The 26680-nt window shown below is 40.6% G+C and overlaps 1 protein-coding gene across 1 annotated transcript in view; it reads left to right on the forward strand.

Annotated features, from left to right (window-relative positions):
- The window catches only part of LRP1B (LDL receptor related protein 1B), a 1094775-nt gene that overhangs the window by 625529 nt on the left and 442566 nt on the right, over positions 1-26680 (forward strand). The window contains exons 17-18 of the mRNA XM_075284520.1: positions 2193-2318; positions 17515-17631. Of these exons, the coding sequence (XP_075140621.1) occupies positions 2193-2318; positions 17515-17631 (243 nt within the window). The remainder of the gene's footprint in view (positions 1-2192; positions 2319-17514; positions 17632-26680) is intronic.

The raw sequence follows: 26680 nt of genomic DNA on the forward strand, positions 1-26680 counted from the left end.
GTTGGTCCTCTGCAATCTGAGAGGCAATTATCTGTGCTATGGGGTCTGGATTTACTATGGTCATCCAGAACCTATAGCATTGGTAATTAATTACTTGCAAGATTGGCAAAGGAGGGGAATGTAGCAACCTGAGGACCTGCCTCTGTTTACATTGGAGTCGGGAAGGAACTTTTCACCCTGAAATGGGGCAATTGGCATGAGCCTCATGGGGTTTTTTGCCTTCCGCTGGATCAACACTGTAGGGATTGTAGGGTTATAGGTTGGACTTGATGGACTAATGTCTTTATCCAACCTCATCAACTATGTAACTATGTAACTATGTACATGACAAGCATTCTACCAGACCATGTAAGTCCATCAAAAATATTCCACCATGCCAGATAAATCAATAAATACTTCCTGAACAACCCCTTTAATAAAGAAGGGCTGCAGTGAGGATTCACTACATGGCACTGTGCAAGGAAAAGCAGTTGAATTATCACATTACTAAGCAAACATTGCAGCCTCTTCCATTTCAGGACTTATGGGGCTCCTAGAGGTTGGATCCCCACCAATCACAAGGGTGACATATAGTACTTACATGTCATCAATTATAAGTAAGTTCTCAAAAGCCAACATGGCCCAGGAATTACAACTCTGGCTTTTGAAATAAAAAAAACAAGAACAAACTAAAAAAAAACAGCTAATTAATGGTTAGAATGATGGAAGACAGCAACGGACATTAATAACGGTAGTGTAAGTTACTCTTTTCTATCTGAATCTCTCTTCAGTAAGGTCATGGGACTTATGATTTGACCAGATGCTAATGTAGAGATCTCTAACATTACGTGTAATGGACTGTTCCAAACAGGCTCTCCACAGGAGAAAAAAAAACTTCTGCCACTAACTACTGATGATCAGACAGTTCCTGTCACACAGTTATAATGAACGAGCTATCAGTTCCGCTTCTCTGACCTTATACATATAGTCTCTATAACATTATTTGCCAGAATATAGAAAGAAGGATAATTACACTGCCTACAACAAGCAGATATTGGGATATGGGATTGATATCACAACAACAAAGAGAAAGAGAAATTTATAAAGCCCCTTCCTGGGGTCCACTGCAGCATAGGCCAGCATTCCAGTCTTTTTCCCAGCCTCTGGCCATCTTTCAATTTTAACCCTCAGTGGTGACCTGGTGGCTGAAAGACATGATGGAAGAATATGGGAACACAAAAGGCTGCCATGAAACACCCCCAAAATATTGTTTTTTTTTTTATTATTTTGCACACCTTTCCTGGCCTATGATTATCATACTGAGAACTCTGAAAAGAGTAAAATAATCAACTTTAGTGGCGAAGCACAAAAAATTCTGATCCAACTGAACCACACATTTTTTGGAGAATTCATAGTGAATTTGGTTCATTAAAAACCAGTTGTCCATCTCTACAAGTAGAATAGTTACCTTATTTGTATTCACCTATCAGGAGGTCAGGTTGCTTTTAGAACTGGTGCTACATTTTTAACAAATCTCTGGACCTGTAAATAAGGACTAGTGTTGAGCGAATAGTAGATACGAATACCTTGCTCCCATAGGACTGCATGTTAGCAGCCGGCGCTTAGCCCCTTGGTGTGTGGCCGCTTACCTGCATTCCTATGGGAGCGAGGTAGTTTCAAATACTATTCGCTCATCTCTAATAAGGACACATCTGTCGGCCATTGGCACGTTGGACTCTTACTTACCTATTTTTGCACACTCTTGTTTTTTTTCCCTTCAATATTCTCTTTTAATTGTAAAGAGATTGGAATCAGTCTCCGAATAAAACTGTTCAGCTCCCATTGCCTATTCCGTAGTCTGCTCCCACTTGTGGCTTCGTCTCTGGAACATGAATCACTAAAAAGCTGATTAGCATTTGGTTGTTAACAATATATAAATTATGAAGCATTGTTTCTGGAATTAAAGCTTATCTCGCTGTTGACAAATGACTTGGTCCCATTCATTTTCTTTTGAACAAAATACCATTAAAAACTCATTTAGTTCTTTATTCATCTGTTAATAAAAATAAATGCTATATGACACGCTCCCTCATTGTGCTGTAATTCCTCCACCCCATTTACATGTATTATTCCGGACTCATTTACAGGCAGTGCTTGTCGTTAGGAACTCGCTCGCCTCGAGTGTCTTAAATTGCTTCTTTATGTTTTCCTAGTGAACCACAGCTGTCCGGGAGACCAATTTAAGTGCCAAAGTAACCGCTGTATTCCCAAGAGGTGGCTTTGTGATGGAGCAAATGATTGTGGCAATAATGAAGATGAATCTAATGAGACTTGCTCAGGTAAGAATTGGAAAAAGTCTCCAGAGACAAACTTCATAAAAAAAAAAAACTGCTTGACACGCTTTAGAAGAATTGATGATATGATTATTACTTGTCTTATCTTCATTTAAAGAACATTGTCCATAAATAACCAAAAATGGTTATTAAAGGGGTTGACCAACCATATCTGAGAAAACTATGACATACTGTTATGCACCTTGTCAATCCTTCAAAGCCTCCAGAGGCTCCGAGAGTCTCAATTCTTCCTGTTCCAATAATGAGATGTCAACATTGGAAATGACTAATGTCGCCATTCACTGGCCATAGCGTTGACCACAGTGGTGCTGCCATATCACACCTATAGGTCATACATGGAGGAGAGCAAAGATTGGTGGTACTTATATCTGCCCGGGGCTGGTCAGGATTACTTTTTTTGTTGTTATTAGAGATGAGCGAGTAGTATTAGATTGAGTAGGTATTCAATTGAATACTACGGTATTAGAAATATTCTTACTCGATCAAATACTACTAGCTATTCGCAGGAAATATTCGATTCAGAGCCAGCGTTGATTGGCCGAATGCTATACAGTCGGCCAATCAGCACTGGTTCTTCTCCTACCTTTAGAAGTCTTCTCCGTGCAGCGTCCCCGCGGTGTCTTCTGGCTCCAAATTTACTCTGCCAGGCATCGGGCCTGGGCAGAGCCGACTGCGCATGCCCGCACTACAAGAAAATGGCCGCTTTGACTGTAAGTGGCCATTTTCTTGTAGTGCGGACATGCGTAGTCGGCTCTGCGCAGGCCCGATGCCTGGCAGAGTGAATTCAGAGCCGGAAGACGCCGCGGGGACGCTGCACGGAGAAGACTTCTCAGAGGATCCAGCCCGACCCTCACTCGTGGACTTGGTAAGTATAATTTAATCGAATGTTGCCTACCCCTGAAACGAGTATTCCCCCCCCCATAGAGTATAATAGGATTCGATATTCGATTTGAGTAGTCGAATATTGCGGGGCTACTCAAAACGAATATCGAACATTTTATTGTTTGCTCATCTCTATTTATAACATTATTTACAAAAATTGCCAATTCAGTGATAGGTGAACCTCATAAGACTCTTAAGACTCCCTTTGCATAGTTCATTGGGAAGTAAATTTTGGACCAAACTTATACTTAGAAAAGTTGTTTATTATACTATAGGATCTCTTCAGGCACCGATACACAGTAACCTGAGAGCAGGGAAGGTACGTAAAAATTGAAAAAAAAAAGAAATTTTTTGGGCTTGACCACAGAACTCTGCAGTCTACCATCTTTTTAGGTCCCCAGGTCACTGCTGAGATCTGTGATTGTCATAGTGGTGACCTGGAGGCCTATTAAGATTGCAGAGGTTGAGTCCAGGATAAGTGAGCATTTTCTTTTTTAAATTTTTACGCACGTTCTTTGTCCTCTGTTTATTATACTGTAGGCTGTGAAATGACCTCAGAATATAATAAGTAACTTTTTTTTTTTTTTTTTTTGCACACTTTCCCATCTCCTACAATGGACAGCTAAATAGCAGTGAGCTGGGGCACACCAAGATTTTGGGGTACTATAAAACCTGGAATTTTTGGAAAATTTTGAATGAACCTAGCCCATTGTGAACTAAGTTGCCCATCTCTAAGAACATAGAATGAAAGGCATAGTCATGAGTTAATGGTCATTGTCAATGAGTTAAACTCATCGATTTGGCCTTATTCTACCTCTATGCTCTATCTGGGTAGACGTCAATCTTCACTTAATTTTTAGCCTTCAATTAATACATAGGAGCAAATAGATCTTGAAATTGAACCTGTCATATGGAAAATACTGTCCAATCCATAACAGTATATTATAGAGCAGGGGGAGCTGAGCAGATTGATATATTAGATTATGGGAACAGATTGGACTAGATGTCCAGTGGGTGGTCCGACTGACTTATTGACAACTATTCATTCAAGAAGGACCTCCCACTGGACTCCTAAGCACTGTATAAGCAGAAATGAATGAATAAATCATTACTTGCTATTGATATTTTCCAATAATCATCCATATCAATCTACTCAGCTCCACCTGCTCTATAAGAGTCTGCTCACAGATTGAACAGCATTTTCAAGATGGCAGGTTCCCTTTAAGTCCCATTAAATAAGAACGTTATATACAGAATAAAAAGTTTTACAGTACATAAAACTTAGATTGCCATCTAAGCAAGGCTGAGTAAGTACAATCCATCGGGGACCTCCTTGAATTGTCTTTGGGCCGCTGGGGACAAAAAATAATTTTGAATTCTACCTCTTCCATATGTCTTATTTTTACTTCCAAAACAATTTGGAGGCAGCGTCCGCCATACGAGCTGGGGTTGTAGAAAACAAGCTTGTTCGCACTTGTGTATGTTTTGCTTTTTTTTCTTTTCAAGTCTTCAGAGCATTTGATCATGAAAACTTCTTTCCAGGCAGCACAAAATAAATGTTAACTGTAAAGCGGCTTCGGAGATATCGCCGCATGCTTTGTACGAAAGAGAGAGAGATGGTGTAATCTGCCTTATCAGCGCTGGCAGTGATCATGGCAAGGCGTACTCCTCTGAAACACACAAGCTACAACGTTCTTCTTTGTTAGACAGTCTCATGCAGAGGCTTCGACTAAATACAGATACATTTTTTAAAGACTTGATAGACAACTTTGAGGCTTTAAAGGAGACATGCATGGTATAGCAGGGAGCCAGTTGGGTAATCACCATACATGTCTCCACTTGGGACTTCACTTGCTACTTGGGAAACCTTGTCTTGATTTGCAGATTCTTAACTCAAGATATCCATAAGAAACCAATAAATGCAAAAACAAGAAATGAATAGAGTCCTTATCCTCTTCGGAAGGACTATGGAAGCAATGCTGAGTATTGCCATACTACTGTTCAGAGAACTTTCTGTCTACTGGGAAAAATAGCATGCCGTTAAGGAAATAGATAGCAAGGCGTTGTTAAAGGGGTTATAACACAAAATTATTTATCATCTATCCAGGATGCATCTGCATTCACCGTAGTTATTACTTCTCCATGCTGCATTGCAGGTCCTCCTGTTCCTTGGCCTACCCATAGGACGGGCACGCTCTTTCTCCCTGCAACTTGAAGGCTTAACACACAAACTTAACACACTCCTATTGATCCTGATCTGCTGACCATCTTTGTGTGTTCCTGACCAGTGAACCTCAGCTTTCCCTCTTGATTATTTTGTATACTTATGACTTTGCTGCTTGCCATAAACCTTCAGCCCATACTTGACTACCCCTTTGCCTGACCCTCGGGTGCTTTGTGTCGTCCTCTCTCTGGCCTTTGACCAATTGCAGCCTATACTGGGACCACTCCAAGAAACCTGATATTTTCCCTGCAGCAAAAACTAGATCCCCATAGAGGTGTTAGTGGGTGAATGCCATGAAGGTTACTTGCAAGATGCCTTTGAGAGTGATGCAAAACCAAACCGGTTCGGAGCCACATCCTGCTGTCCATTATATTTCTTCTAGACTTAATAACTCTTAAACAGGGCTTCAACCAATGAATTTCTGAAGATGGTCGAATTAAGAGATTCTAAGTCAATAACTCATAAGTAAATATTCCCGAAAGGGGTAAGAAATATACACTTAAGTTCCATTTGGTGGAAAAGGAGAACCACCTTTTGGAAAGTAAGACTTATCTGCATATTTCTTTCCCATAATTCATAGCAGGGCAGGCATAGTCTAATAAGTCCCTGCACACCTCATGTTGGCTTTATAGACCTAACATCGCCTTAATAAGACATAGGACTCCTTCTATTCCTTAAAGGAACACCTAAAGATATCAGTAGTTTTGCAAGTAGCCAATAAATCTTTATAAGACATTGATTATATTTCCGGAATTTTCTCTCTCATAACTATGGGATTCATTTGAGTAAAATGTTGTCCTTTTCACTTGGCAGTGACATAATATGTCTACCTTAAATTTCACCTGTCTTGAATGAGGCCTAGAGAGTCTAATTGGAGTCAAAGCGTACAATGCTGCTTGGCCAGACCTATGATAGTTCAGAAATTCTCAATAACCAGAGCTTCACTTCAAGTAGCTGTAATGTAATGATCTACTAAGTACCACTATGTATCCATTCTCCCTTTCTGGGCTGCACACTCATGGACTTTCATCCTCATACACAATGTCTGATGCATTTGTCGAAATTGCGGCATGGCCATTACTGGGGTGGATAAATCAATAGAGCTGTGTAGTAAACACCGAGTACTTTGGTGCCTTCAAGAGCCAGGAGACGTAAAGTTAGTTGGTGTTCTCGTTGTGTTGCTTCTCCTAAATAATGATCACTTTCCATTTTCATTTGTCTTCTCGCCTGTTGACAATAATACCTAAAGATGGTTTGTATCACCTGCGTGTGACCCTTTTATATTAGGGAGGAGAGTGCATTGGAGAGGCTTTAAATGTGACTTACCGAGCATTACAGTAATAGCCTAAAAAGCTGGTAATGTTTGGATGCACTTAAAGCCTTGTTACGGTATAGAATGAGGCACCGAGCGCTGCTCACTACATCAGTGTAAGGCCAAAATCATTGCAGTTTAGATGACATCACCGAACCAAGATGGGATCAGGAAGGTCAGGCTTCAACTGGAAGAATATCATTTTATTTTTCTTTTGGATTGATTGTTTGGAAGGAAAATTATTTACTAGGTCATTCGGAGTCGCATTGAACTACGTGGTCTTTACTTTAGGTAGGCGCCACCGTAAATAACGTATTTGTATAGTGATAAATGGCGACAGTTGCATCTTACTATAATCTCTGACCATTGTCAAACACTTCCTAGGTGGGATATACAGTATAAGGGTAAGGTTCCACGTTGCAGAAACACAGCTTTTTTTGTTGCGGATTTTGTTGGGTTTTTTTGAGACAAAACCAGGAGTGGATTGAGCAGAATGGAAAAGAATAAGTATATATATGTGTATATATATATATATATATATATATATATATATATATATATATATATATATATATATTTCCCATTCCTTTTGGAGCCATTCTTGGCTTTGGCTCAAAAAACCCCAGGAAAATCTGCAACCAAAAAAGCTGTGTCTCTGCAACGTGGGGCCTCAGCCTAAGACTGTGTATAAGACTGTCTTCACCCTGAGTCATCTGATGCAGTGATAGAAATGTATTCATAGGACTCCAATATTGTAGTTATCAGACTTGAACCTTCTATGCATAACAATCCTCAAGCACGTGACTATCCCTTCGTATTAGATAATCCTACAAATAACTCTTCGGGGGCCAGTTATTTAAGAAAAGTGTGTAGTTGTGTAATAGTTGGCCACACTAGAGGATGAGATGCAACTAAATTATAAAATGGCTTTTCTGCGACTTATATATTGGTGGTTTATCTGATGTAGCAGAGCCGAGTGTGCATAAGGGTTCTAGTGCACCCTCGGCTCTGCTACATCTGATGGGCTGACCGGCACACGGTGTAGTTGAGCAGAACTGGCTCAACACTGCTAAGTCTCTGCATACCCAAAGGAATGCATTGGCCAGCCTTCGGCCAATCAGCGCTGGCTCTGCCGGAGGAGGCGGAGTCTAAGGTCGGACCTGAATGGAGACTGGTGTGGAGTGATCTTAGACTCCACCTCCTCCAGCAGAGCCAGCGCTGATTGGTCGAATTCCGTACTCTGGCCAATCAGCGCTGTCCAATGCATTCCTATGGGGAAAAGTTAGCTTGCGAAAATTGCAAGCTGACAGGGATTTCCATGAAATAAAGTGACTTTTATGCCCCCAGACATGCTTCTCCTGCTGTCCCAGTGTCATTCCAGGGTCTTGGTATCATTTCCTGGGGTGTCATAGTGGACTTGGTGACCCTCCAGACACGGATTTGGGTTTCCCCCTTAACGAGTATATGTTCCCCATAGACTATAATGGGGTTCATAATGCGTTCGAACATTCGAACAGTGAGCGGCTGTTCGAATCGAATTTCGAACCTCGAACATTTTAGTGTTCGCTCATCTCTAATAATAATAGAAAAGTTAAAAAAAAATAGTAATAAAAATAAATAAAATACGCCAATAAGACACAGTTATTAAAACACAGTTATTAAAGGTTATAACTGCACCCCTGAAAACACCATACAAAATAAAAATAACCATAATTGAGAGGAAAAATTATTTTATAAAGTTTTTCAGTAGCACTTTGTTTTATTAAATTTAAAAAGAAGTGAAAACCAGACACACTTTCCCTCCTATTTTGTCTATATTTCCCCGGATATTAAAAAAATGGAAAAAAAAAAAAAAAACATTCAAAAATAAAAACAACATAATAATAATAAAACCCTAAAAGTCCCTTAAAAAAATTATGCAGAAATTAGTTGAATAACGCATATGATAAAAATGTTACAGTTCTCAAAACCACACACACAAAAGAAAAAACCTAAAATGTGTCAAATTGGCCCAGTACTGAAGTGGTTAAATATGCAATATATTATTTTACGTTAAAACACTGTCAGAAATATTTTCTCCTAAAAATTGGCATTTGCCAAGTCAGAAATTGTAATGCTAGACTACACGCATAAAAAAAAAAAAATCAACAAAACAAAACAAAAAATCCCTTAGATTACGCTACCTGTTGACAAACCAGTAGAGTTCTGAGCCTTATTGGGTTAATTATTTTCATCCTTCCAAGGAAATTAATTACGTGCGTAACAGACTTCTAACCGCGATGATAGTACATGCCTAAGAAGCTGAAATTTGTACTGAACAGTCAATTAGATGCAGAAAGCTCATAAACTCTCATTAGTAGGACATTTTTACACTATATGGTTCAAAGATGAATTTCAGAAACTTTGTTGACATAAGTAGCAGCAAGACAGGGCTCACCGCGTCTCATGTGAGGTCGGCCTCGCTCCTGAGCTACGCCAAATTACAGAGTAATGCGAGCAAACACCGGAGACTTCAGCTCAAATTGTTCTTAATGCTTCCTCCTTTATATAAAAAAGCTAATGGCGCATAAACAGCTATAAACTAATAATTAAACAACTCCGACTGCAAAATCTATTTCACCCGCTCTCATATGATTAATAAACGGCTACACATGTCTCCCCGAGGGCTACTTACTGCATGATTGCTAGGCTGTGCAGAAGGTTACAGGTGAAAGGGATTGCTACAATGTATTAACTTCTATTAATAGGGGTTGGTTGTATTTGCATTGTTTGTACCGATAAAACATTGTTAGGAAAATTTATTAAAGGGTTTGTCTGGGATCAGATAACAAAGGAAGATCTGACATTTGCAGATACAGTTCTACTCTTGTCCATAGGTTGTGAATGGTATTAAAGGGCAGCAGACATATTTTGTATCCACAGGATGGGCCATCAGTATGTGGGTCTGACACCTGAGCCCGCACCGATCAGCTGTTGCAGCAGCCTCCCGCTGTTGGGAGTTGCTAATTAGAGATGAGCAAATTTTGCAAAAACTTGATTTGGCAGCGTCACCTGAATTTTGCAACACGATTTGATTCAATCTGAATTAATATATGGCTTATTTCCTGGCTGCAGAGAGCCTGTATAGTGGGGTAGAACACTGCGCCTTGGTGTGGTTTTTAGGGATGTCCCACTGGGGCACCTGAATCAGCGATGCACTGATCACTGGTTCAGTGCTATAGACTGCAATACATGTGTATTGCAGTCTATAGAGGGAGTCAGCCTATGCAGACACATAGACTGATTTCCTCACTTATGGGCAGGATCAACCAGGTACTGGAGGCTACTAGCAGCCGGGGTCACTGGTCAGACCCTGAGTTGCAGAAGATGCATATCAGCAACCCCTGATCTCGCCACAAGTTTTACTGAGGGGCACATGTAACATGGTGGAACCCCTTGGATGCCACAGTGAAACATGACTCCAAGGGCTTAAAATCTATGATTGGAGCTGTGCTCTCGGGGGTTATGGAACAGGAAGTTAGCCGTCAGTTACAGCTAACACCCAGTCTCAATGCCGTGGGGGGTCACAAAGGGGTTAAAGGTCTGTGACATCACTGGGCTGTCTGCTAATTGCCTGCATGCATGGCATTGTGGGTGATCGCACATATCCAGAGTTTCTTGTCCCATGTTCTAACATGTGCATCAGCCATTTTAGCAATGCAAATTGAATATTTTCTGAAATTCGGATCGAATTGCACCTTGTCAGTTTCGATTTCCTCACCTCTACTGCTAATGGATGGAAGCCCTTGCAGCACTGCTCTAATTCAAGTAATAGGAGTGGTGCAGCGACTCGTCCACTGTATAGTGATGCATATGGTGCATTGCAACACCGTATCTATTATTTGAAGAGGAGAGAGGCTGCATGTGCCGCCCATCCATCAGCAGCTTCCAACATTGTAAGGATACTGTAATAGTCAGTCTAGGAAGGGTGTGAGTGTCGGATACCCACATATACCATACTGATAGCTTATTCTATGAATATGGATAGGACATCAGTATGAAATATTGGTCTCTTTAAGACTAAGAGCCTTTTTGTTGCAGATTTTGCTGTGGTTTTTTGGCCAAAGTCAGGAATGGATGAGCAGAAGGTAGAAATATAAGTATAGGTTATATATAAGGATAGGTTATCAATATTGGATTGGTTGATTCCAACAGTCATCACCTCAACTGAAGTGGAGCAGAGAATTGAGCAGGAAGCAGACAGCTCTGTTCTCTGTGCGGTGGCCAGAACAGGTACTGCAGATCTGCTCTTATTCACTTCAATGGGAACTAAACTGTAGTGACTCAATTCAGTTACTACACAAAACAGCACTACTCCATTTTTTTGTGTATCAGCTGAACAGTTGGGGTGCTGGGTGTCACAATCCTACTGACCTGATATTAATGATCTACTTGCCTAACACAATGTAAACCAGAAAACCAGTCCATGGTATAAAAGTTCCACTTTCAATGATCTCCGACCTCCCTGACAACTCTTTTGGTTGTGTCTTACAAGGCGGTTGTTTATGTTGTGTTTTTGATAATTATGTTTTGCACTTTCTTTGCTAATTAAAAAAGACCTTGGAAACTAATTCATCTATTTCCATTATAATATGTGCACAAAACACCTTCCCATAATGCTGCCTCCATACAAATCAGGCAACCTCTATGATCTTAGTGAAGTCAAGTGATCACTTGTAAATGTGAAAACTAATTTGATATTGTTTGAGCACAAAGCTTGCTAAACTCCACAAAGTTCTTACATATGTAAAAAATGCAGACTTGAAGAGGTCTATGGAGCATTGAGAGCCCGGGAATCTGAGTGATTTGCTAAAGGGATGATCCATTACAATTATTTGATAGATTTTCTCTGCTACTTCAGCTAAGCAGCACTTGGCACGACTTCCATTAATATGGCAATTCTGTTTTTAATTTAAGTTGTGTGAAACATTGAGCACAATATTGTAACATCTGGTTCATTAGGAGGAAGCATTTGGCATAAAAAGTCATGTTTATTTAAAAATTGCAAAAATTGTCAATGTGTCCTGGGTAGGGTTGAGCGATCAGGATCGGGAAAGATTGGATCCTGATCGGTGATCGAGCAAATTTCATGATTGCGATCGGGATTGGGATCGGCTTGAAAATGAAATTGGATTTTGAACTCTCAAGATTGGATCAACCCTAAAAGTGACTTTTGTGAGATGTGAAATGAATTTTTGGTTAGTAGTGAATTTCTTGACTCTTAACCAAACTGGGACTCTCACCCTTCAAATTCTTCACCCTTCTTCAAAAATGTCTTCAATAAATAACACAGCTGAGTCCATAAATATTCTCAAGTTTAGGAACATTTTACAGCTCACTTTAACAAATTAAATTTTGCGTATGGAACCTAAAAGTGGGTCCTATTAAGTCTTGGAATGAGGACAAAGAACCAAGATTATTGCAAGGAATAGCAAGTCTTTGGCCTTTATTAGAGATGAGCGAGTAGTGTTCGATCGAGTAGGTGTTCGATCGAATACTACGGTATTCGAAATACTCGTACTCGATCGAACACTACTAGCTGTTCGAAGTTTAAGATTCGATGCAGAACCAGCGTTGATTGGCAGAATGCTATACATTCTGCCAATCAACGCTGCTTCTTCTCTTACCTTTAGAAGTCTTCTCCGCGCAGCATCCCCACGGCGTCTTGCGGCTGGAATTCACTCTGCCTAGGCATCGCATGTGCAGTCGGCTCTGCTCAGGCATCGGGCCGGACAGAGCCGACTGCGCATGTCCGCGCATGATCGCGCATGCGCAGTCGGCTCTGCCTAGGCCCCGATGCCTAGGCAGAGTGAATTCCAGCCGGAAGAAGATGCGGGGACGCTGTGCCGGGAGAATACTTCAAGGAGAATCCAGCCCAACCGTCACCTGTGGACTTAGTAAGTATAATTTTATCGAATTTTGCATACCCCTGAAATGAGCATTTCCCCCCATAGACTATAATGGGGTTCGAAATCCGTTCGAACAGTCGAACAGTGTGCGGCTGTTCGAATCGGATTTCAAACCTCGGACATTTTAGTGTTCACTCATCTCTAGCCTTTATTATTTTCAGGGGCATTTTAATGTATTGGGGTGTCCTGTGAAAACTTTTTGAAAGTGAGCCCCTCCAGTACCCCCATAACTTAATTTCCCCTGCCCCCTCAATCACCAAAGTTACATAAAAAAAAAAAAGAAATGAATATTCACTGAACCACGTTCCCGCGGACCTGCAGGCTCCGACTATAATGTCTGTGGTTCTGTACTCATTGTGCTTTCCTGACATAGGCATTATCAGCCCAAGGCTGAAAAATGGATTATGGCGCTAATAGCACCATGCTCCACTAAAGTATTCAACCTCTATCTGTGTCCTAAGGACACAGATAGAGGTTAAATCGCTGCCTGCCATGCATAAGAGTGGAATATCACCAAAAAAGTTGGACTGTCCCGCTTGTTCTGGGGCAAGTGAGGGGTCCCTTGCAACCATAGGGCCTGGTAGCTGCACCGTTGCACCAGTAGTTAAAGCGGCCTGGTCCTGAGAAGTGTATGATAATCTATGCAATATAACATTCCATTGTTTTCATATACTTGATGTTGTTCCACAAATATGGATACATTTTTTCAAAAACATAGCCCCAAGTAAAATGTATCCCCGCTGAATACTAGGAATTGGTGGCACTGGGGTCAACGATGGAACTATGAGTATGTACTAAACATCATCATCTTGGTTCACAAAAACTTCAAGAAGCCAAGACATGATATAGTATCAAAAGTGACAAATAGACAGCACCAGCACCCTTTCAATGATCGACATCTTGATCGATGGTTTAACTAAGAAGCTTACTGAGTTGACATAAAATATTGAAATCCTGGGTTCAGTCCAGGGCGATATAAAGCTATGAGTAAGGCCTCTGGGTCTACGCAAAACGCACGGGTATTGCATGCCCTTGATATAGATTACGATATTCTACCTGTTGGGGTTCTGGATGTTTCATTTGATGCAGGATTCTGTGTATACTGTGGCCAAGTGCCATTCCTTTGCTAAGGGCTGGGGGCAGCCGGTATCAGCTGGTGTCTGTACAAGCTTGCTTTGAAGTAAAGCCTGTCTAGTATCTATGATGTAGATACAAGGATCAGTACATTCATAAAACAATGGGTATCAGATCCACTTGTATTACGGTCAATGGCTATGGGACATGTTCATTGTTTTTGAAGCCTTTTATATACTAAAAATGTAATAAAAATGTATCTCCCCTTTCCATTCCCTTAAAAGTCACCCTGATTTCTATGCAAAGAGAAGAATCCTCTATTCCTTTGGGTTGCCCTAGCTCCATAGTCATAAAGACATTCAGGAATTCTATTGTAGTGTTGCAAGGACAAAAAACTCAGCTATAAAGGTTACCCGCAATTGTCTTGTGTTTTCCACAAGGTCCAATGATTATAAGAATCCTCATCGACACGATTTACATAAACTTTTGACATTTCAGCACCTAGGAAGGCAATCTGGTTTTGTTTTGTGAGTTTTTGTTTTCACGTTTTGTTGTGTCGTTTATGTAAACAGTAAAAAAGTTAAAACCTTTTAGAATGTTATTGATCTGCAAAGTCTTTTTGTTCAAATGTATGAAACAGGAATCGGCATTTTCACACAAATGGCAAAGCTTAAAGTCAAGAACGAAATAAATATTCATAATGAATTTGAACTAAATTAAAATGTTCAGCAAAAGTCGCTCGGAACACAAAAGTGGTTAAAAGGAAACTAAAGTAAAAGACATACAAACTATTCCGAAACATGAGATTTAACATTACTTGTGTTTTTTGGTTTTTTTACACTACAACTTAGGCTAAGAAGGCAGATGAAGTGATTTGTGCTAAATTTCAATCAGTATAGGACTAATGACGGAACCTTTTTGCATTTTCCAAAGATGCCCTTTTTAATCTGCAGTGCAGCTCCTTTTTCATGAAAATTGCCATTTTATTCTTATACAACTTACTCCTCCCTCTCCTCCTGCGAAGGCCATGGCCAAGCCATTACAGATGAGGGATGTCACTTAAGCAATGTGGGGTAGAGCTGTGCGATAGTTAGGGTTGGGTTTTCTAGAGCGGAGAGCAAAGCCCCGGCAGGAGAAGGAATCCCCTAAACCCCAGCTAATTTGCATACAAATAAAATGGTAATTTTCATGAAACTGGAGCTGCAATGCAGAATAATAAAAGCATCTTTGGAAAGTGTAGAAGCCGCAGTACAAGATATTGTTATTAGTCTGATACTCATTTTACTACTGACTCCCTTTAAAATATCATTAATAGGGTTGAACCTATCTTGAGATTTCAGGATCGATTTTAAAATCCGATTTCTAATCATTTTCCAGCCGATCCCGATCGTGAAATTTGCTCGATCGCCGATCGGCATCCGATCTTTTCTGATCCCGATCGCTCAACCCTAGTCAATGCTTCTCTATGGGAAAAGTCACTTTTAGGGTTGAGCCGATTTTGAGATTTCAAAATCCAATCTCCAATCATTTTCTAGCCGATCGCGATTGTGAAATTTGCTCAATCGCCGATCGGGATCGGATCTTTTCTGATCCTGGTTGTTCAACCCTAAACATTAAGTACATTTGGTCCACTTTTACCTATCTGACATTAAACAAGTGCAATGTATTCTTGCAAAATTTACACCGTTTTATCCTATTCTATTAGTCTAAACTTTTTCTTATTTGGAAACACTTTATTCATTTGGCGAGTGAAAAGAACGCTTGCTAGTTTTACTGCCAAGACTTTTTGACATTTTTCCAGTGGTTTGTATGCCAAAACACAGTGTAAATTGTCATGTAAATGTGTGAAAATGTATAAGTGCAAATATCATACGGTACTGCAAAGTGCCATTTTCTATGGTGAGATCCCATACCCAGGGCGCACACATGGAACGCAGCAGCAACAGCTCAACTACCTGTCTGTAATTTTCTTGGAATGATTTGGCGGCTAGAGGAGGATTTTGTCAGCTTTTTTCATTTTTATTCTATTTTATTCCTGTTTATTAGAGATGAGCGAGTAGTACTCGATCAAGTACCACTCACTGTTCGAATGTAAAAGTTTGATGCAGAACCAGCATTGATTGGCCGAATGCTATACAGTCGGCCAATCAATGCTGGTTCTTCTCCTACCTTTAGAAGTCTTCTCCCTGCGCAGCGTCACCGCGGCGTCTTCCGGCTCTGAATTCACTCTGCCAGGCATCGGGCCTGGGCAGAGCCGACTGCGCATGTCTGCTTGTAGTGTGGGCATGCGCAGTCAGCTCTGCCCAGGCCCGATGCTTGGCAGAGTGAATGACGAGCCGGAAGACGCCGTGGGGACGCTGCACTGAGAAGACTGCATGGAGGATCCAGCCCGACCCTCACTCGTGGACTTGGTAAGTATAATTTGATCGAACGTAGCCTACCCCTGAAACGAGCATTTTCCCCCCATAGACTATAATAGGGTTCGATATTCGATTTGAGTAGTCGAATATTGAGGGGCTACTCAAAACGAATATCGAACCTCGAACATTTTACTGTTCGCTCATCTCTACTGTTTATTCTATTGATAAGACAGCCAACATCTTTGACGTCTTGTAGAACTTTTGAGATTGTGTTTGGAATAAAGGGCTAGCAAAGGTATTGCAGGCATGTAACTTAATAGTGCACTGGTACAGGTGGACAAAATTGTTTGTACCCCTCGTTTAATGAAAGAAAAACCCACAATGGTCACAGAAATAACTTGAATCTGACAAATGTAATAGTATATAAAAATTATTGACAAGCCACAAAGCTTCTGGGAGAATGTCCTATGGACAGATGAGACAAAAATCAAACTTTTTGGCAAGACACATCAGCTCTATGTTCACAGAAAGAAAACTGAAGCATATCTTGAAAAGAACACTGTCCCTACTGAGAAACATGGAGGAGACTCTGTTATGTTCTGGGGCTGCTTTGCTGCATCTGGAGCTGGGTGTATTGAATCTGTGCAGGGTACAATGAAATCTCAAGACGATCAAGGGATTCTAGAGAGAAATGAGAGATATGTATGATTACTTTTGTCAGATTCAAGTTATTTATGTGACCATTGTGGGCTTTTCTTTCATTAAACGAGGGGTACCAACACTTTTGTCCATATATATACATATATATGTATGTATGTATATGATATTCATATTATATATTTGCATTTATGTTTTTTTATGTATTTTTTTAAATAAAGAGAATGTTGTGTTCAATTATTCCAATGTGTCCCTCGAAGTGTTAGTCTATAATTTTTGCGACTGGTGGCAGGTTGGCCATCTTTAATCATGTATATTTCCATAGCACACAAATGTTGTATTTTCTGCTTACCTGACTTTTCACGTTTGTGTTAGTAATTGTTTGTGCCTCCATGAAATATCTCTTGGACAGCCTCTTTACATATCTCCTGACTCGTCTATTCTAGTAAACGGTTAAATTACCCATAAAATAACAATTCTGTTATTTTATATGGAAGAACGGAAGCCATGCTGGTTTCTTGAGAAAAACTTAAAGGAGTATTCTTATCTAAGTACTTCGGGCTATATCCCTAAGATATGCCATAAATTCATGGTAGATGGGGCAAGCAGGCAGCCTTGGCTAGTTTCAGAATTCTGACACATGATAACTGATTGATATCTTACAATGCCTTATTGTCAACATTTAATACATTTGTGTATTGGTCTTCTCTTTCACCTTTTATAGCAAGAACTTGCCAACCTCACCAATTCTCCTGCACCAATGGACGTTGCATATCCAAATCATGGGTCTGTGATCAAGAGGATGACTGTGGGGACAGGTCGGACGAATCGGCATCTTGTGGTAAGAACAAGTATTTTTTATGTTTCCAAAATCAAAATTTGTATCCATATGATTGGGTGATAGATCAGGGGCATATACAAGTTACAGGGTTCTCCATGGTCCTACAACTTACGGCCACTGTAGGGATCAGGATGGAGATCACGAAGGTCCTCTGTCTCTGCAAGTCACCACTGTATCAGGTCCTGGGAAGTCGGAAGTCAGAATAAGCTTGTAATGGGAACTTGTGACAACTGTGTTGGGAATGGTTAGAGGAACAGTTGGTCACGCCATGGGGAAGACCTAGGTAGGAGAGCTGGTCATGCCCTGGTGAAGGGGGCTAAGTAGAGGATCCCAGTATGCCTTGTGAGCCCTCTAGATATTCCTGGGTACAACCCTGTTATATAGTTTTTATAGAATTGGAATTTTTATTCTGTGGAGGTGGAAGTCACATCTGTTAGTGGGAATCTCCCTTTAAATAACACCTTTATCTGTATTATGCATGGAGTCAAGGGTCTGATGTGTTACATGTGTATTAATCACATACTACAATTGTATATCATTTGCATTGTTATATAGATCACCTAATGTGTCTTAGCAGGCGTTAGTCATACATACACTTACATCAATCTCTAGTTAATGTTGCTCACCTGCGAAACAAAACAAATTTCAACACCCGATTCTGTCTTTCTTCTCGCTATATATAAGCCATTACCAGAGGAGCATGGCTGAAGCTTTCCCCCTCCTCATTGCAATAAATATACAAACTATACCTATTGTGAGTGCACGATAACTGTGAAGTTGCAGAGATAAGTGTTGGCTGACATGCATAACACATGGAGGAAAACACGGGGTCAACGTATGTTGCTGTCACCAGAATTGACAGGTTTATTAATGGAATACATATTGTTGACAGTACGTTTCATTATCAGACTAGTTCCTTCATTAAGTAAACTGTAAACAACAGTCCAATGCCGAAACACGTTGTCTACAATAACCAATTCTATTACTAGATCCATCAAATCAATTCTGGTGATAGCAGTAACTACTGACACTTTATTTTCCTCCTTATGTTTACTCCTTATAATGCTGTAACATTATTCTTCACAAGGGAGCAGCAGCTGATGCCTACATATTGATAAACATTTGTTCACCGGTTTATGTAAATGTATGCAAGCCTGATTTCCATACTATTTCCAGAATGTTCTACACTATAGAACATAATACCTTTTCATTTATTTTTATAGATACAGTGTTACATTTCATGGCGAGATTCCAAAGATTCTATTGCCTATATTTGTCAGTTCATTTTATATCAGTAGTCCAATGGTCCTTTATGTGGTCCAATTGCAATATCTGAAAGGTCATGGACACATTTGCACTATTTTTTTATTGTATGGTTTCTAAATGCAAAATGAAGCAAGTTTCTACATTCAGAAAACATTTCCAACCATTTTCCTGTTGTAGAGTCTGTGTAACTCCTTCACATGATTTATTGTTCTGCTGATTCCGATATAAATTTGATACTACAATGAACAGTGCACTATCTCTTTGATGCTTCCCCTCTCTTCTCTCAAAATTAAAGAGAGTCACAAGTAGGGGGCAGAAAGTTAAGTAGGGAAAAGTATCCAAGTTATCAGGGTGAACCGGTGCCACAAGCTGTGCTGTGTCAGAATATAGATAGAGAGGAGAGCATAAAGTGGACTAAGCAGGAATCATATAGGCTATGTATCACTATAGAGAACCGTACTGGAGGTCGGAGAATGAATGAAACGGAGATTGTGGCCTGGAACTTAATGTAACTTTGTAAACTCAAAGTAACCAATAGTATATGTAAAATAATCACTTCCATGTCTATAACAGTAAGAGAAATTGAAACCCAAAAATAACAGGTTAACGTATCTAAGAAATAAAATTGTCCTCTCTGTTTTAGGCATGAGCCTGACAAAAATTGTCTTGTACAAATCCAATATAGAACAAAGGTGCTCTGGCCATCGTTGGCCGGAGAAGGGCTCTGGGGTAGGGCTTAGCTAAGAGGGCACAGCAGGGAGGCCCCTGGTGAAACCACTTGTATTAGGAGGAGCAGAAACAATTTTGACAATTATGATTATTAATATTATCATTAAAGGGATTGTTCAGGACCTGATAATTGAAATTGAGAATGGTCAGGGTTAGGGTTGAGCCAATCTTGACTTTTCAGGATCTATTTTAAAATCCGATTTCCGATTATTTTTCATTTGAACCCGATCTCGATCCCAATGCAAGTCAATGGGATTTTTTTTTTATTAATCGGAGATCGGATTTTAAAAGCAATCCTATTCACTATACAGCATGGAATCTAACAATTGTTAGAATCCACGCTGTGTAGTGAATCACTAAAGTAGCCACCGGTGCCCGGTGTTCTTTGCCTCACTCCCGCTGCACACTGCTCTTCTCGCCTCCCTGCCCCCTCCCTGCCAGGTTAGGAGAGTGTGGGCGGGTTAGGAGAGTGTGGGCGGTTACTGGGTGGGTAGACATCATGACTCCCCACCCTGTACCCGCCCACACTCTCCTAAGCCACAAGCTCCGCCTACCCAGTGCTTTAAACACTAACCTGGGAGATGGGGCAGTGAGGCCAAAAGAAGGAGAGCACAGGAACAGCCATCTCTAGAGTCTCTAAGTAGCTGCTAGAGATGTTGTTTAGTTTAGCCTCCCATTTTAATGAATGGAGGCAGCCGGCATGGAGGGGGTTAAGGCTGTGTACCGGCTGCTTCCATTCATTCCTATGGAACTGCAGCGGAGCCTTCACACTGAGTATACAGCATATACTCAGTGTGAAGGCTAAACAAAGCATTGTGGGAAAAGATCACCGATCTCGATCCCACATAAAAAGATCCTGTTCGGAATTCCGATGGCGATTGTGAAATTTTCCTCGATCGCCGATCGGAATCCGATCTTTTCCGAACACGATCGCTCAACCCTAATCAGGGTCTTATTCATCGACCAATATGGCAACCATTGACTTTTATCTTAGGGGATGCTTACACTACCGTTGGTTGGTTGTCTGTTATGATAGGGTCAGTTATAGACGACCCTCAGGATACCGTTACCATCCCTTAGACATAAACATTAATGTTAAAAAATAATGGGTACTTCCATCTGTCGTCATAAGTCCGTTATTTTGAAGGTACCCAAAAGTCCTGCACCCTGCGTTATTATGTACAAAATAATGGACCTGTGATGGATTTGGTGAAAATGGAAACTAATGGACAACAGGTCAAATCCCAGTGAAATCAGTGGGATATTTGACGGATCTGTTAGTGTCCATTCTTACCACGCTAATATCAACGCACACTAACAACGGTATACAATACGGTACAGAAAGTATTTTCTAGCTTATATCTGCTTGGAATGTAAACCCCTTTTATAGCCCCCTTTAGTTACTTTCTTTGTTTGAGGATGTTGGAATAAACCTCTTCGTACAGTACGTGCAGAAAAGGGCCATATGGATAAAAAGATCTATAGGGACACTTGTCTAAAGCATCAATCCTTCCGAAAAATGGGGAAAAAATATGGAAAAATTAATAGGATGTGTGAAGAGCGAAGGAATAAGTGATTGTGCCCCCAACCCCATATCCGAGTGTGTGTATCCAATCTATAAATCATCTAAGTTGTTTTGCAATCTTCAATCAATGCCGGTTGCCTGGTAACCATTTGTTCTTTTCTACTTGGCTGCTCCAAATGAATAGAGACGCACAATGTTTAAGATGAAAGGAGAGCACAAGAACTATTTGTAGACTGGTGTGTGAGCTTCCGACGCTGCTTTGGGATTCTTGGTGAGATGCAGAATAGAATGGAACCAGCTCAGAGATCCTAATAATTCATTTTTATGGTCTGCTCTCTATATAATGTGTCAGAGGCAAACAAGAGGTCTCACCCTGATGGAAGACTTCTGATGGATGTAAGAATTAGGGTTCCTGGAAAATAACAGTAAAGGGCGAGTTAGCAATTTCTGATAAATGCCGCTTATTGGTGTCGTGACCAGAATGGAGCTCAACGAATATTGTCAGCTGCGATATGTGAACTGGAAAATAAATGGAGACCTGTACAATGTATGGATGAGACAGAACACACTAAGGAACAGAGCAATAAGGAACAGGGCACTAACGTTGATCAAATTCTCCATAAATGTTGAACATACTCTAAGGAATTGTCCAAACAAAAGGTTCAAATAGACGTCAGTTGACGGACTTTTACCATTTAGGTGGAGAACCAGAAAGAATAATTGGAAGCTCCCGGGCCCCAGAACAAAAATTGTCTTGGATCCCAACTAGAGATGAGCCAACACTAAAATGTTCGGGGTTCGAAATCTGATTCAAACAGTCACACACTGCTCGACTGTTCAAAAGGGTTTCGAACCCCATTATAGTCTATGGGGGGAAATGCTCGTTTCAGGGGTACACAACATTCAATCAAATTCTACTTACCAAGTCCATGAGTGACGGTCGGGCTGGATTCTTCTCCCTGTGCAGCGTCCCCGTGTCCTCTTCCAGCCTTGAATTCACTCTGCTAGGCATCGGGCCTGGGCAGAGCCGACTGTGCATGCCCGCACTACAAGCAGACATGCGCAGTCGGCTCTGCCCAGGCCTCATGCCTGGCAGAGTGAATTCAGAGCCGGAAGACGCCACGGGGACGCTGCACAGGGAGAAGACTTCTAAAGGTAAGAGAAGAACAAGCGTTGATTGGTAATGTATAGCATTCTGCCAATCAACGCTGGTTCTGCATCGAATCTTAACTTCGAACAGCTAGTAGTACTCAATTGAGTACTAGTATTTTGAATACCGTAGTATTCGATCGAACACCTACTCGCTCATCTCTAGTCCCAACCATTTCATATTTCCCTAATCCTAGAATTTTTAAGGGAATGTATCACATACGTACTTCTAGTTACGTTCCTCTTCTTCTCATAATGTCTATGTAGCAGGATTGTATGTTTTATGACAAATAGGATTATCCCTTCCTTAGAGAACAGGGAATGAAGGAAAGACACATATAGTGACTAATTTCTTTATTCTGTAATAATACAGGACTCCGCTCCTTGTGTCACAGTCTACACAGCAAAGCTGGCACTACAGACAACAGGAGATATCAGTAACTTTTTTGGCTGCTCTAATGGCCACTCTGAAATGTAGAATATTTTTTCTATGTGGATAGACACATATATGAATATTTGCATTAGAAAACCTGATTTACCCCAAATATGTTTTCCTGTGGCCATTTAGGGTCCCTTACTTTGGAGCACCAACTTTTACAGCATAACAAATTAAGCCCTGCACAGGAGTCACATGCCAAGTTCTTGCTCGAATAATTGGAATCAGACGTTTGAAACTTATCTGCTTAACCCCTTAATTGTCACAGTTAAGATTGGAAGTGGTCTAATCGAAAGGGATTCCTCTCCTCGATCGGGCCATTAGGTTTTCTGATGGCATTGTTAGTGACCCCTTTACAATCATCCTTGGGAACCTTGAAAGGATTCAGGGCTGTCTGTACATTAACCCTACTAAGTGTTGCCCTAACAGCAGTCTGTGGTAAAGGGGCAGGGTGAATAATGCAAACGCATACAACAGTATGCAGGCACCACGTATGGACTACTCTATCTGTAATATCTACTATATGGGGTTCAAACCTTCCAGAAAGAGCTTGTATGGAAGCGCCCAAAAGCAAAATCTATAAGATGACTCCTATTTATTGCATTATTGTCTACTATTGTAGCAGAAATCTCCGAGCCTAAGTACGATTGCATCCTCCAGTTTCCCATGTTTCACGTAGACTGAGAAATGGGCTGCAAAATGGGTCCAATCTAATAAAAGTCTGCATAAAAGTAGGGCATTAAAATGTCAGGGCTTAAAGTGTCTGACAACTCGGGTCACGATTTTTGAGAGTCACTGTAGGCTGCTATCATAATCCTGTATTCTCTATAAAGTTATAGTAAATTCTCTTCTTCTTACATTGAAGATTCCAATCTTCTTGATCTTCCTCAGATCTTGCAGGTTTTGTGTGTTGTAGTTGTGTTGTCTATAGTTTTGCTCACATATTTGCATTCATTCCGTATTGATATTGTGTACTGCGCTGCCATTTTATATCCAACACACGTTGAAAATTCTTCAGAATAACAAACAGAATGTGTTATGTTCTGAGCTTGGCCAGACACACGACGTAGATAAATCACCGAGATTTCAATCAAAGCTGTCAATATTTAGATCAATTGTTCACAATGTTATCCAGACAGCAACAGGAGTGCATACCCCTTCATATTTTAATTGTAGTCTATGGATTTTTTTTACGATGTGACAAAATTTCCAACATTCAGATTAAATATGAACAAGAAAAAAGAACAGGTTTAGCGATTTTTTGATTTGCATTAATGGTATATTGAAATAAAACAAAAATACAGCTCTGTTTCACTTAAAACAATAGGAACACAGTGTTACTTTTAGTATTCATTGCAATTAGATTTCTTAGCAGAATTTACAAATTTTGCAACTTTTTGAAAAAAAAAATCAATAACAGAATTTTTTAAAAAAATAACTTAATAAAAACAATATAAAAATACATTCTTGTGCATTACTCTCTGATTTTCCACCACTTATATTTCATACAACAAAAGTATATTTTACAAGTGACCTTAGCAGAACTTCTTCTCCAGATACTGTGTCTCCAGCTTTCTCAACGCCTTTAGATTCCTTTTTTGTGTCTCAAGTTCAATTCTCACTGGGTTTTAATGAACTATATATTTTTGCTGCCATCGTCTAATTCTGTTACTATTAAAATATTATGTAAATCTACTGCCAGGTGTAGTTATGTGAGTACTATGGGAATGTACGGCCAGGCGTGCAGGACTTTATTCTTGTAACGGAAGATAAACAAACATGGTGGAAGATAGCTGCTGTCATGTTGTTTACATTAGTGTTAATGGGAACGGACACAGAACCAACCTGGGGCAACATGGTGGCTTAGTGGTTAGCACTGTAGCCTTGCAGCGCTGGAGTCCTGACAAACTCCTTGCAGATGTTGTTCCTGGCTGTACTCAAAATACAGCCAGGAACAACATCTGCAAGGAGTTTGTATGTTCTCCCCATGTCTGTGTGGATTTCTTCCCATTCTACAAAGACATACTGATAGTGAAAATACATGTACATTGTAATCCCTATATGGGGCTCACAATCTACATTAAAAAAAAACAGTCTCTGAACATTCTCTGTGACAATTTAATGTCCGTTGCTGTCATGTTATGATGGAAGACAGCAATGGACATTAACAATGAAACTGTGAACACTGCCTAAGTCTGAAATGTTACTCAACTTTCTCCGTCACCCACTCACTAGATGAGATTGTAACAATTTTGTTTCTAGTGTGGGGAACTGCTCAGGTAGATGTTTGTAGCAGTGCAGGAAACAGGGACACAGACACTGGATTGCACACAGGTTCGGGCTATATTCACATGTAATGCATACACTGATTTTGCAAAGCCACAGGATAAACAAAACAAAACCCTTCTCGGCTGAGAAACTAACTTAAACGTAAGGAAACTTTTCCCTGACTATACAGGAGACTGGCTACCAGTCTCCCATCTTGGCAACAACAATGGGTGGCACAGTACCTGCTTTGGAGGTCCAGTCTGGACAGGTCAGCTCTGTCTGTGTGGTGCCACCCTGCTAGTCTTCACACTCAGACTGTTATTAGGGCCTGATTAGTCAGCTGACCTCCCTGGTGTGAGTCTCACCACACACCCCTTAGGTGCCTGCCTGGAATATACTGTCTTCCCAGATGACACCCTTCACACTTGTTAAAAAAAATCTCAGTTGATAAATCTGTTTACAGACAGATAAACAGGATAATCATGGCCACTTTGTCACAGAATTTTGAATTTTTTTGTGCAAATAAATTCAAAAAGTTGCAAATCTCTACTTTGCAACTTTTTTGCCAAAATTGCGGTTGGACCTCTGAGGCTGCTAAGTGAAGCCTCAGGCCTGTAAAATCAGATAGGGGGCTGGAAGAGGCAGGAAGAGGGTAGCCAGGAGAAATAAAGCTTATTCCTAATGTATTATGTTGCTGCCCCTCAGCTAGGCCCCCACTTTTTAAACTAGTGTACACTGTTGTCTAAAGAGACATAATAATAATAATAATAATAATAATAATAATCATTAATAATAAACCCATAATAATAATAATAATAATAATAATAATAATAATAATAATAATAATAATAATAATCATTAATAGAGATGAGCGAACACTAAAATGTTCGAGGTTCGAAATTCGATTCGAACAGCCGCTCAATGTTCGTGTGTTCGAACGGGTTTCGAACCCCATTATATGGGGAACAGATACTCGTTAAGGGGGAAACCCAAATCCGTGTCTGGAGGGTCACCAAGTCCACTATGACACCCCAGGAAATGATGCCAACACCTCTGGAATGACACTGGGACAGCAGGGGAAGCATGTCTGGGGGCATCTAACACACCAAAGACCCTCTATTACCCCAACATCACAGCCTAACAACTACACACTTTACACACTCAATACCACCTCTCTGACAGTAGGAAAACACCTTGAAACATGTGTATTTGGCACTTGCAGTGAGGAGAGCTTGTCACCAGCAGTGAATTTGGCCCTTGTAGTAAGTTGAGGTTGGCACCAACATTTGTTTTGAAAATCAGGGTGGATTGAGCCTCTAACCAGCAGAGTTTGGGCAAATTCATGGTGGAGGGAGCCTCTAAAAACCCCAGTTTGGACCAATTCATGGTGGAGGGAGCCTCTAACCAGCCCAGTTTGGGCAAATTCATGGTGGAGGGAGCCTCTAAAAAACCCAGTTTGGACCAATTCATGGTGGAGGGAGCCTCTAACCAGCCCAGTTTGGGCAAATTCATGGTGGAGGGAGCCTCTAACCAGCCCAGTTTGGACCAATTAATGGTGGAGGGAGCCTCTAACCAGCCCAGTTTGGACCAATTAATGGTGGAGGGAGCCTCTAACTACCCCAGTTTGGACCAATTCATGGTGGAGGGAGCCTCTAAACAGCCCAGTTTGGGCAAAT

This window comes from Leptodactylus fuscus, chromosome 8, assembly GCF_031893055.1.
Source record: "Leptodactylus fuscus isolate aLepFus1 chromosome 8, aLepFus1.hap2, whole genome shotgun sequence".
Taxonomy (NCBI): Eukaryota; Metazoa; Chordata; class Amphibia; order Anura; family Leptodactylidae; genus Leptodactylus; species Leptodactylus fuscus.